At 41.7% G+C, this 13,662-nt stretch overlaps 1 protein-coding gene across 1 annotated transcript in view; it reads left to right on the top strand.

Moving 5' to 3' along the window:
* The first annotated feature begins 1,043 nt into the window (after nt 1-1,043).
* LOC121441358 (small muscular protein-like) overlaps nt 1,044-13,662 on the top strand; it is a 48,373-nt gene continuing 35,754 nt past the window's right edge. The window contains exons 1-2 of the mRNA XM_041642485.1: nt 1,044-1,411; nt 5,277-5,333. Of these exons, the coding sequence (XP_041498419.1) occupies nt 5,295-5,333 (39 nt within the window). The 5' untranslated portion in view covers nt 1,044-1,411; nt 5,277-5,294. The remainder of the gene's footprint in view (nt 1,412-5,276; nt 5,334-13,662) is intronic.

Here is a 13,662-nt window from a genome sequence, read left to right as displayed (position 1 = left end):
CCCAGCTGGGACTGATGGTCAGGTGACAACTACTCTCCACTCCACAAGTTTGGACCCCGTTGATGTCCACCATGCTTGGTGACTTCACCTCTGGCCGGGAGGGGGTGGTTGACTCAGAACATTTGAAGCTTCTCTTAATCACATAGCAAGAATGGTTGTTGTTGCTGTTGCTGAGAATGCCCTGTCTCAGTGGTCCCAAGTGGGCTCACCCAGGGGCTGGGGTTTAAGTCTATTTACTCGGTTGAGTATTTCTACCAAAGGGAAGTTGTTTTTGGTTTCATTTTGTTTTGGAGGCTTTTTTTTTGGTTTGTTTTGGGTTTTTGTTGTTGTTGGCTTTTATTTTATTTTATTTTTTGAGGCAGGACCTCTTTTCATCATCCTGGCTGCTTGGAACTCACTACGCAGACTAGAGTAAGCTTGAACTCACAGTGATACATCTGCCTCTGCCTCTCGAGTTCTGGGATTAAAGGTGTGATTTATATGAGTTTAATTTCAGATACTGAAGAAGTTCAACAACAGAGCCATGTTCAAAACAGTGATCATGAGCCTTCGGATTTGAAAAATGTTCCTCCAGGTTCCTAATCTTGGCCCTTGCCAAACCTAAAAGTAGACATCTCCCTTCTTTTTGTTCTCTTCTGTGTGCCAAGATCTAAGGTCAATGCATCAATAAAAGCAGTAGAGCCAAGTTAGCAAGGACTCTGAGCCCGGCAGCCATGCCAGCCCATCCATTTTTAACCATGTTCGACCTACAAGCTAGGACGGTGTCCTATAGTTTGCTGTAATGGTATAATTCTATTATTTGGTGACTGCTTACAGAGTGCCAATTATTAAATAACTTTAACAGCTCCCAAGCGACCAAGCTTGGATTCAAGCAATGTCTGATATCAGCACCCCTGCTTCCCCGGTTTTTAATGAACCTTTTCTCATTTTCTGGCCTCTAGATGATACAGCTAAAGATAGACTTCTACGTTTTGAAGTTCATTACACCCCTCAAAAAATGTGAGAGAATGCAGCCAGCCTCCTCAGGAAGATTAGGAGGGCAGTAAGATAACACAGCCACCTCCAGGCTGATATCTGAGCCCTGCTTTCTACACGGACAAGCCTTTCGGAGGCAGCCAGCCTATGGCTTGTATCAAACTCTATATTTAGGAAGAACAACTGTGAGCTATGACAGGAATTCTCTTTAACACTTAGCCTTAAACCGAGTTCCCCTCTAGCCCCAAGCCAGGAGCGGCTCTCAGGACCGGAGAGACACAGAGCACTCCAGCTATTCCAGCCACCTGAAAAGCACTGGAATTGAGATCGCAGCTCAGACGACACTGGGAGTCCCTTCTACCCTCTAAAGAGCTTTGTGTTTTTGCACCTGACTGCCTGGGACTGTCCTTAGGCAGTAAACAAATCCAGAGAGCAGGTAAGCAGAAGGACCCAGCGTTGGCTCTTAGCTTTCTAGAGGAAATTTCTTCAATCCCTCATAACTTTGTAGTTTGCTAAGTACTGGCTGTAGCTTCTTTGTCAATTGCCCACTCACTGGTGGTCACCCTGATTCTATAAAGTAAATGTGTGTGTGTACATGTGTGTGTGTGTTTGTGTGTGTGTGTGTGTGCATGCGCGTGTGTATTGAACTAAAAGGGTTTTCATTGACAGACATGTTAAGAAAACGTCCACAATCCAGATATGATAACTGTGACCTTGAGGCTTTGCTGGGTAGTGTTATAGTCAGCTGCAGACTGCTAACAGGCTCTGAGAATTAATCAGAGCTGTGGGCAGAGGAAAGCTGGAATGTTAGCTTTTTGTGTGTTTGTTTGCCAAATGAAAACCACTGTGAAAGAGTTAGACGGCGCAAGTTTAGAATCCTTTCCTCTTTTCCTTAAATGCCGGGCTTGGTCTCAACAACAAACTTGTGTAGACAGAATCATCCTTTTGAGACCTTTGCTTTCGTCCCTGTTTTCCTGTACCCAGCAGGGTAGAGGGCAGCACTCAGTGTCCTTATCTCCGTGGGCACCAGATTCCAAGGTATGGAACTGCCGACTCTCTATTCCCTCCCAGCATAGTGAAGTGGTCAGAGCATCGTTCTCCCCCCTCCTTGAGAATTATTTTTAGCTTCAGGATAGAAGATAAATCCCTTTGAGATAGAGCTTTACTCATTTTCCTGACCTTTCAAAAGAACACACACAGCTCTTCTTTCCAAACAGCGATTGATTTTCCCCTTAATCTCTTCTTGTGAAATTAGTGATATTAATGTTCACCAGTTTTAAACAGTTGAAGGGTTTTATTTAGAAGCTAGATATTAGGTGTTGCCCAATCAAAAGCAAAAGGGGGGGGGTGTCTAGCATCCATGACTCAGCAAACAGATCACTAAAAGTTCCCACAGACTGTCAGGGAAACTTACCTGTGTCCAGTTGGCAAGCCTCACCAGCTTATTAAAGTCAATGTATGCCTTGTCAAACTCGCAGTGTTTCAAATTTTTTAGCCAGATCCGGGAGACAGACATAGCAAGTGCATGTTGTAAAGAGGACCTGTTTGGATAAGAAGCACTGGCCCTGAAGTGGGTGGTGATGGGCTGAGTTTAGAGGGCATCGCTTGCCATTCCCATCCATGCAAGGAGCATGTGGATGTGGAGGGAAGGTATACTCCACTCCGCATCCTGACGGAGGTGAATGCTCGACCAGGGAAACAGCCAGGGAACACTGTCTATTTTTATTCCCCCCTCTGCTTTGCCCTGGTTTCACTGCAAATAATGAGGACAGCAGCAGCTGCTGCTGAACTGATTTATACAAATATTCTCTAGCCTGATGGTGAGAAATGAGAGCAAGAAGCGAACTGACTTTCTGGCGATGTCTCTACCAAAGAGGGACAAAGATATTAAGAAGAGATGCACACACAAATGAGAATATGCCAAAGCTGGAGAGGGGAGACAAGGTTCATGCGTCTGTTAGGCTCCGGGTGTCCCAGGAAATATTGCAATCCAGTAGTTAGTGCAAACTGTCGGTGAAAAAAATAAGTCCCAGACAAAAATCAATGTAATCTAAGTAAAACCCCTCATTGTTCACTGCCTTGCGTTCCAACTTAATACTGTAATCACATAAGGGCATCTCCTAATCCTCATGATTTAAATGACTATACAGTAACTTAAACAAAAAAAAACAAAGCAATGTTGCCAGGTGGTGGCATACTGGGGAGGCAGAGGCAGGCAGATCTCTGTGAGTTCGAGGCCAGCCTGGTGGACAGAGTGAGTTATAGAACAGCCAAGGCTACAACAGTAAAACCTTGTCTCAAAAATATGTTAATTCAAGTCTAATTGTGTTGTACACATAGTGACCACTGGTCAGGCCCTTAAAGTCTTAGAATAATAATTATTTTTGCATTATTTTTCTTAACTTTGCCAAGTGGAAACATCAAAAATGAAGCTATTCTAAGCATATCATTTTGGGTTTGAGCTGTGGACCCTAGAATGAACGACAAATTAGAATGTTCTTCAGGTCTCTTTGATGCTGAGTAGAAGGTAGCAGCCAACTTAAAACCCATCATAGAGAAAATGATCCTTGATTGTTCAATCTGTTATTCTTACTTAATTTTTAACTTTATTAAATCGGTTTTTCCTGGACCCTTATTGTGGAAGAAATACCTATATCCTAGCAAAACATTTAGATGAAACTTTAAAAGTGCTGTTGTTTTCCTGATCATATCTCCCAAAACTATATATTGACATACAATAATTGTAGATATTTTAAAAATAAAAATACAATTATTTATCTTCATAGCATGGAAGCTAAGATCTAAAATAAAAACACCTGCATTTTTGCCAAAGTTCTCTGGTCATTCATTTCTCTGTTGAAGAGCATCCTTCGCTTCTTCTCTATACTTAAGGCTGCAGATGAGCATAACGCCCAGAAGTCATCAGCTGTGGCCATTGGCAACAATGCAACAACACACAGTCACACCATGCTTCAGCATTCAGGAAGCCTTGCTGGAGGCATTGTGGCACTCAAATATTCCCAGCAGCTGTGAAGGAGGGCCATTTTAAGGAAGAAGAAATACATCTAGAAACATTGAATGACATTGTCCAAGCTTCAGGTGCCTTGTGTTCATTCAGCCACATGTTAGCACATACATATACATAGCTCCCAGCAGATTCAGTTAATTCACCTAAGCTTTGGAACAGAGAATGTTTTGAATTCAATGAGTTTTTAACTTTTTACTTAGTCTAGTTGATGTTTAATGACAGTTATAAAAAACCGGCCAGAACTGGGTTCACTGTTATTCTTTGTTCTTTTGGCTCCAGCAAAGCATAGCCCACATCCCTAGATGGGCTTTGGTTCCAGTGCTCAAAGTTAGGTTTCACACGTTTAAAGAAAGTTGGGGAATGTAGGGTGGTGGTGGCACACACCTTTAATCCTAGCACTAGGGAGGCAGAGGCAGGTGGATCTCTGTGAGTTTGAGGCCAGCCTGGTCTACAGAGCAAGTTCCAGGATAGCTAGGGCTGTTACATAAAGAAACCATATCTAGAAAAAAGAAAAAGGAAGAAAGAAAGAAAAGAAAGAAAGAAAGAAAGAAAGAAAGAAAGAGGGGGAAGAAAGCACTTCTACATTTGTGAGGTCCAATATGTAGTCAGTTTTACTTGTCTTCTAAGATAGTTCTACTGAAAGAAGACAGTTCTAGAACATTCTCATTTCTAGAACCTAGGCTTTAGGCTTGCTGGGAATGTTAGGAAGGATACATGTGAGGATTAAACAACTCAGTTCTTCAGAGTCTCCAGGAGAAGAGACATTTCTATAGCCAAGAGAGGGCATTTGGAAGTGGAGACATCTTTGAGTAGCCTACTGAGAATACCTGCTCCTGGGGAACTGAGTAGCTGCCCCGGTAACGGTGAGTACAGATCAAAAGTTCAGTTTCAAGCCGAGAGCCTCTGAGGCCGAACAAAGGTGTTTTATTCCCACCACCTCTTCGGTTTGCTGTTCTTGGCAGAAGGTCAAGAGGGCAGGGAAAGAGATGATAGGGCCTTTCAAGTTTCTCTTCACCTATCGTTTGCATCAGGGGCAAGGCGTCTCAGTGTATCTCCTTCTGAATGATTTATCAAGGTGCGCTAGTGTTCTCTCTCCCTGAGGCATTGCGAAGGAGAGTCTCCAAGTAACTGCAGAAACTGAGACTGAAAGAATATATGGCCAGTGAAAGGGGCAACTGCTCAGCTGAATCATGAGTTAAAACTCTAATTTATCAAGACCTTGAATCTGAAGGCTGCCACCTCTAACAGTGTCTTATTTTTTTTTTTTTTTTAGGGATAAGATCTTGTGAATATGTCGAAACAGCCAGTTTCCAACGTCAGAGCCATCCAGGTAAGTAGGTATATTTATGTTTTACCATCAACTTTGTGGCTTCTGGTCTGATTCCTTAACAAGTCACACCAACTGCGACTGTTCATCTCTAACTGATTATTAGCTTTAAGAAGAAAAGGAAAATCCCCCTTTATAAGACTTAGGGGGCAGAATCGACAAAGGGCTTTAAGACTGAAAAGGCATAACTAAGAGCCGGAGCTACTTTTGATTGCTCTGAATTGTAAGACAATCTGAGTTTATAAATGAGAATTGTAATCTGCAAAAGGCACTAGCTTCCCAATATCTTATTCTATCCTTTATGAAGAACCAGAGAGAGACCCCAGAAGGCTCCAAAATAACAAGGCATAGAAAACACTACTTAATCTGATCTGACCAGTATATCTGGTATGCATGTATTAAATATACTACTAAAATAAGGATATATAGCTATTAAAAGTTAATTAAAATATATTATGCTTGTCTTTATGGTATTTTTATATGCTCATTGATAGAGAATAGAGTATCCAATTTTCACTTTTATAATCAACTGATCTACAGATCTAACAATAGGTCACAGTATGCTTGACTCATTTGTTTCAAATGCATCTTTGGGAGCAGGAGGTTTAGCTCAGTAGTAGAGCACACAAACAGTATGCGTAAGGCTCTGAATTCAATTCCCAGTACTAGTAAAATAAAACAAATCTTTCTTTAAACAATAACCTTTTAAAGCCAAGTGTTCTTCTAAAACCTTGTGAGTTTAAGTTCCTATGTTATTCATTTTCCCCATGCCATTCGAACAAACTCTTGGGTTGCTGAAACTGACTTAAGTGCCATCCACAAAGAGGACACAGAGAAGCAGGCATTTTGCAATGTAGATACAATATGAAAATAACTTCCAGGATTTGTTTTCACTCAAGACTTAATCTGCTATTTCTTTCGAGGGTTCTGAGTTTTGACTCTCAAATAGCTCCTACCCTGAGACTCTGGGCACAATACTTTACTATCAAATTCTATTTGCCTTTTGTCAGCACAGAATCTAGCTGTGCCTCCTCTGAAGAAACCTCTCTTCCCTTCCTGGACTTTGCTGAATGCTACCAGGCCTGCGATGGCTCCTGAGTATTGTAATTCCAATGCACAAAACACAGCATAAACATAATCAGGAAAGGCTGACTGAGCTTTGACGTGGCAGTGAACGTTTGGCCAGGCTGAGAACAGGTTGTTGAAGGTTTAAGAAATCCTAGTATACAGCAGTGAAGGGTACTGGAGAGACAGACCATCACTGGTCATGCCTAATGCATCCCCCTAAACTGATGGAGTTCTTGAGTGGCAGGATGTATACCAGTGTCTGGAAACCTGTCACTGAGCAAGCTCAAGGAGGAGCCAGCGCCGGTGGCAAGGATTGCCTTCCACTTGTTGACATCCAACATTTTGGTAGCTCTGTCTAGTGAGTTTTTCATGTATGCTGACAATGCCAGTGGGCATCGCTTTGTTGCCTGGACCTGTGAACCTTGAGCCTTTGAATCTTCTCTTTTACATGATATTCAAATTGTAGCACGGACTCTGAAACAGCCTGCAGTCCTGAATCCATCTTGTGCTGCTGCAGAAACACGGACAAGGACTTTCTGCTTTTTTTACCCCTCTGGACCTCCATTTCCAGCCTGTGAAATGGAGCTAATAGTAGTTTTGTTTAGGAATTAACAAACAAGACCCTAAAAACACCACAGTAAGTTATCATTTGGAACAGCCACTATTCTATTTCTGATCGCAACGGTAGTTGGTATCAGAGTTTTGATCACTGCACTCCAAGCTCTTGAAGAGCTACACAAAATTTCCCTTTTTATTTTTCAAAACACTATCAAGCTGCCTTCTCATCCCTTCCTTTTAAATCTGAAAGTGTATTGATTTTTCTTCCTTAGTGCCCTCTGGCTCACACCAGTCTCTGCTGAAAATTCATTAGCATTTTATTTACTAAATTTGACCTTGATGTATTTTAAGGTCTGAAACATTTAAAAAGCTCCTATTGACCCTTTTCTATGGCTTTTATTATGTTGCATTAAGGAAAATCCATCCACTTTACCAACAAGGGCAATCAGTGGTTCCTTATGGCTGTGATGTTGTCTCTTTCCATATATTCGGTATTTCACTGAAAGACCTATTTTAATGCACTTTCAGATGAAAGATTTTTTTTGTTGTGGCTAAATAGTGTCGCACTATCTGATATTTTTCTATCATCTTCACATTAACCTTAAACCGGCACATAAAAACCAAATATGAAAGTGGTGACACAATACAAAATGGTTCATAGTAGGAATATTGCATTGTGATCTTCTCTGGCGCAAACACAAAAACGGATGAGAAAACACTCCGATTGTGTAAGTATCATTGGATGCTCTTAGATGGTCTAATCAATACGCTTCAGTCACTTCAAATTCTTTAAAAATTACATTCTTTTTATGTGTGTGGATGCTTTGCCTGGGTGTATGTATGGGCACAATATGTACCTGGTGCCCAGTGCCCACAGAACCCGGAAGAGGGACTCACACCCACCATGTGAGTACTGGGAATGGAACCTGAGTCTTCTGAAAGAGCAGCCCGTCTAGTGTAACTCTTTTTTATTATACTCATCTCCAATCTATTCAAGTGCCATTTTCAAGGGGCATAGCATGTGCCAGGAGGAGGGTGCACAACAATTGGTTGATACCTCACCACTATACTTGATAAGCTCCTAGCCTGCAGTACTTACTAACTACATGACTTTAGGCAAATAGTTCATCCTCTTTGTCTTTCATCTTTTGGTTTATCTGTTAATGGAGTGAGTTGCAGGACATGATTTACAGTGTTTCTGCAAGTATGAAATGAATTTAATCCACGTAGATGCTAGCCTAGAATGATAGTATTGCTTAATAAATGGCTATTACGATCAGTCATCATCATCACTATTTTTATCAATTACCAAAGTGTATGCCATAGGATACCCTAAGTTTCATGGGATATTGATAATTTGATTAAGGGTTTCCATAACTGGCTGGGCGGTGGTGGCGCACGCCTTTAATCCCAGTATTCTGGAGGCAGAGGCAGGCAGATCTCTGAGTTTGAGACTAGCCTGGTCTACAGAGTGAAATTCAGGGCAGCCAGGGCTACACAGAGAAGTCCTTTCTCGAAAAACCAAACCAAAACAACCAACCAAACAATAAAAGGAGTTTTCATAACTGTTTGGGAAACTTTTTCAGAGTTTATTACTTCTTAACAGCATCTAATTCTTCTCATGAAGATAGAGCTCTCCAAGCATTTTCAACTTTTCCCTGAGCAGTCTTGCAGAACAGTGATTTACAGTGTAAATTTCTAATAGCTTAGATTGAGATCTCTATTTCATCTGGGCTGACTGACCGGAGCCACTGTGAACTGCTTCTCATAGGAGGCAATTTTAAGTGTAGGGCAGAAAATATAGAGTCAAGTAGTTAACAAACCTCTGTGACTTTAATTGTCCTTAGTTTACTTTCCCATGGAAATAGGAACAAGTACTACTACATAACAGGTCTGTTACAATGAATAAGCTAGACAGTTTATGACAAATCCCTGATTTCTCGTACACACACCTGTTTCCCCCAATGTGCCAGAGTAACAGGGAGGTTAGACTTCAGTTTATCCTTATAGAAGGTAGGTTATCGTTCATGTCAAACATATCTTTCATGTTTGCTGAAGATGACCGTTGAACTATCCCCCATTGCATTAAGTCTCAGCTAATGGCATCAAAACATTTTGAAGAAGCCAGTTGAATTTTCCCAAGACTACTGAGAACTCTTCAAGGCATTTGTAAAGTTCTCTATTAGATGTTGGCAAAACATTTTCTAGAAGGGACCAGATAGACAGTAAAATATATTAGGTTTTGAACTATTTGGTCGGCTTCAACTGTCATGTCTGCTCTTATTCCCTGAAGCAGTTACAGGGCCCTAAGCGTATGAATGTGCCTGCTTCCTGATCCTTGTTTAAAATTGAAGTGGGGGATTGCATTTGTCCTGTGGATTGCAATTTGACAATCCCATTGTTGATTGTAATGGTCCTCATGGTTTGTAACTAGAAGATGTTGTGCGAAATGACCTTTAAGAGCCCAGCCAGTCTCTAATAGCCCGTGAATCTCTTGTGAATAGCTTTTAGGGCTTAGCTTTTGTATGACAACATTAGTTACAGCGATTCAACAGCTGTGTACCCGCTGCAGTGCAGTGTAACTTTCATCCATCACCAGTTAGGATTGGAAAAATTAACTGATGTCCCTAGGGATTACCTAGGGCTGATTCACATGACTCAGGCATTCACTGTGATCCTAAGATTCAGTGTCCTATGGTCTTATTGCTAATTTTCTCCACCCTTTATATAGAGATGAATGACTGTGGATCGTTTCAAGGATAAAACCACAAGTGCCAAGGTCACCTGAGATGTAATACTTTTTTATGGATGACTTATGTTTTTCTCTAAAGAATTCAACTCACATTCATAAATGCTGTCTTTGGAATGAAGATGTTGATAGCCACTTACAATCATATTAAAAGCAAGTTGGTTTGAAGTGAAAAGCACAAAGCAAAATAATTCCATGATGAATGTGGTCTTGAAATATAAGCAAGTATGGCCACTGTAATGCCTCTGGCTTAACTGACTTAATCAAGCTTCATGTGATCCTAAATCTAAGCCCTTTATCACACATTCAAAGGAATGATTGTCTGAGCCCTGCCTTGTTAGGGACGTGTGGTACCTTATTATGGGAAAGGTTCCCTTGTTATGCATTCCACATGCAGAATGGAATATTTCCACACCATACATTTTAGTACTTCTTTATTTTACCCACCCGTTATCACAGCTCTCTTACTCTCTATAGCCTAGGGCATTAAGGCTCCATGGAAGCAGAAAGCAGCTTCTGTCAAAGCAAAGGCTGTGTATAGACAGGCCTTGTAGATTGTTTTTCCTGGGTTGGATTTCCAGTTTAAGAAAAGGATTCCAAGTGTATGGCAGTCCTTACTACAAAGGAGCAGACTACCAACCTGCATGGCTGGTCAGCTAATCATTGATTAAGCTCAAAATCTTAACAAGGACACATACTTTCCTTCATATTTTCTTAAGTTTAAAACAAGAAGTTGACTTTCATTTGATGTTTGTTTTACTCTTGAGGCAAGCCCTCTTCTTTGCTCATAGATATACTGTTTCTTTCTCACATAAACCACTCAAACGCACGGTTTATGATTTCCAATGCTGGTTTCTTTAAAGTGCAGTCTAACTCTCAAGTGGGTTTGGTGTTTCTCCAGCCAATGCTCTCTGATGCTTTGATGAAGGCTCCAACATTGTAACATGAGGCAAGTAGTCATAGCCTGACTACAAGATGTCATGTTTTGAATTTACGAGTGCTCCAGAAACACAGCCCGCTTCCCCGAGCACTTCTGCACACTGTCTTCAGAGCTGTACGGGACATTCTTGAAAGCTGCTTTACCATGGCTGACGAGATTACCGTTGAGTCACTCAGGAAATTACTGAAGAGAACAAGAAATGTTGAGAACAGAGTGTTTGGGTGGAGACCTTGCAGAATGAAACAGCATGGGTGAAGAGGAGCGGCTGTGTGGGAGTTTCTCGAAACTGTTGAGTGGGAAAGTTTGGTGTTTTGAATCAATTCCACATTTCAAAAGTCCCTAGGCCTTTCTGCATTCTACAGCTGTAGAATTTTATTTTAAAGCCTATCAGCTGTCTTCTAGTTGGTAGAGGTGGGTGTCTTCTCTCCTCTTAGTTTAGGCTAATATAGCAAAAAAAAAAATTATCTCATTTTCTAGTCTAAAAGCACACTTCTTTCTGCACCTCTTCAGCAAAGATGCCATAAACCTCACAGTGCCATGTTGTACTTCATGGAGAGAAGGCCAAAGCCCGAGAACAGGACAGAGCCGAAAGAAATTCTGAAATATCTAAACCGACAGGATTTCCTGTCTGCCGCTGGAGAATGGCACGCAGGAGGCCACTGATACTGGCAGGACGTGCTGGGCCATTTGAAAGCGAAAGATAGAATCAGTAAGTGTGGGAGTCCTTGCAAAACACACAATGTTCAGATAAATCACAGTAGTTTCTGTAAACGAGCTAGTGAGTGGGGGACGAGAAAGGAGGGGTGGATAGATCAGTGGCCGCGGAATGAGGTTTAGAAGAAATTGCCAGAATCCTGTGAGCAGCAGCTATCAAGATCTAACCCATTGGGGAAAGAAGATGTCAACCCACTGTAAGTCATGACTCAGGGGGGAATATTGTTTCCAGAATCCTCCTGGCTCAAAGCCTAGAGCCAAGGAAGGAGAACAATACAAATAATTAAGGGAGTGGTGGAGTTAACTTACAGGGAATTCTTTCTACTTTTCTTCACCTGGTGAGATCAAGGGCAGTATTAAATTCACATCAGATAGGTCTTATATCAGGAAACAGTATCCTGCTCTAGCCAGAATGACCTGTTAGATTTTTTTCCATTCCCAATTTGTAGAATGTAACCAATTATGTATGGCTTGGGAAGGTGATGACCCAGGTCTACTGCATCAGGGGCATATTTCAAGATATGTGATATGCATAAACTTCAGAAAGGAACAAGGAATAAGAGTAGCAAGCTTGGAGGTGGTGGCCCACACCTTTAGTCCCAGCTCTCGGGGGGCAGAGGCAGGGAATCTCTGAGTTTGAGGCCAGCCTGGTCAACAGAGCAAGTTCCAGCACAGCCAGGAGTACACAAGAACAACTCTGTTTCAAAAAACAAAACAAAGAAAGAAACAAACATAAAAGAAAAAAGAGTCGCATTGCAAAAGGAAACAAAAATCCCAAGGACCCTCTTCCTTTGGACTTATAGAGATTGTACATAAATTCACACCTTAATATTCATTTTGGTTTATTCATGTCAAGCCTTTTCTGTGTCTGTTTGTTCTATTATAAAAAAAAAAACTATAGCTAGCCAGGTGGTGGTGGTGCATGCCTTTAATTCCAGCACTCGGGATGCAGGGCCAAGTGGATCTCTGAGTTCAAGGCTAGCCTTGTCTACATTGTGAGTTGCAGAACAGTCAGGGCTACACAGAGTAAACCCTGTCTCAAGAAACAAAAAACAGAAACTATAGTTTACTGTGGCAGCATGGGTTTTGACATCACTGTGGCCCAGGTGGCAGCACAGGTCATCCACATCAGTGTGCTCTCCCTCCCCATGGTAGCGTTGCCCACGAATATCAACATGGCTTCAGACTGTAGTACAGATCACAGACGTCTGTGTGAGCTTTGGTGGTAGCATGGTCACATAAATCAATACAGACCTGGCCACAGTAAGACCAGGGGTCCATGGTCCTACTGCATCTGGGGTCTGTGTTGATACTCTTGGCCTGTGTTATCACCGAAAGCCAACCAGATGTCCATGATCTATGCTGCAGCTTGAAGGCAAATTGATTGCCCATGGTCCCTGGCTGAATCTAGAGGCCTTGTCTGGGTCCGTGGTCCTGGTGCAACCATGAGCCCTGTTTGTGATCTGTGCTGACACCAGAAACGGTGTGGAGACCATGATTCATGATTTGACAATGATATCGATGAGTGCAGATGCTCAGAGGAGAAATAAGGACATGGATGACTTCCGTGATGATCCCTTCCTCTACCCGAACCTCCCCCTCCCTGCCCACACCAACAAAGGAAATAGTAGCAGCCGAAATAGGAAGCCATGGAAGAGAACTCGTAAAAACTGTGATAGGATGCTAAGTGTTGCCCTCCACAATAGATGGCTTCTGGCCGGTGTGTGGCAGAGGAACAACTCAGTTCTATTTAAGGAAAAGGCCACTGAGAGTTTGACCATGGTCCAGTGGGTATTTATCTAACAAAACCTACACATTTTTATGCTGGGGGAAGGTCACAAGGGTGGGAGGAGGTATGAGCAGGGACGTACTGGAAAGCAAACATGATGGGGGTATATGATGTGAAATCCCCAAAGAATCAATAAAAATATTATGTTGAAAAAAATAAAAAGTTCAAAAAAGTTTAGCTTGCATTATACACAATTTGAAGAGCAAACACCACACCTAGTTTGCAGATGGAAGTACTGAGTGATTGAAAAGGTATTTTATTTATATTTAGACATAGAGCAGGGCAGTGAAAAGGCAAGAATGTAACCCAATTTTCTGGATGACAAATAAAAGAATGATCTATAGGTCTACATTTTCCCACCAAATTCAAGTTATAAGGATTTTTTTCCTCTGGCTCTAATGTAGCCTATAATTTGTCACTCAGATATCACTGCCCTACAATTATAATAATGAAGCCTCTCTAATTATCTTATTACTAGTGTAGTGCATGGCACAGTTGACAAAGCACTCCTCTT

Source organism: Microtus oregoni, unplaced genomic scaffold (genome assembly GCF_018167655.1).
Source record: "Microtus oregoni isolate MIOR12 unplaced genomic scaffold, Mior012 000074F_ref0000038, whole genome shotgun sequence".
NCBI classification, from domain to species: domain Eukaryota; kingdom Metazoa; phylum Chordata; class Mammalia; order Rodentia; family Cricetidae; genus Microtus; species Microtus oregoni.
This window is presented reverse-complemented; position numbering and strand designations above follow the sequence as displayed.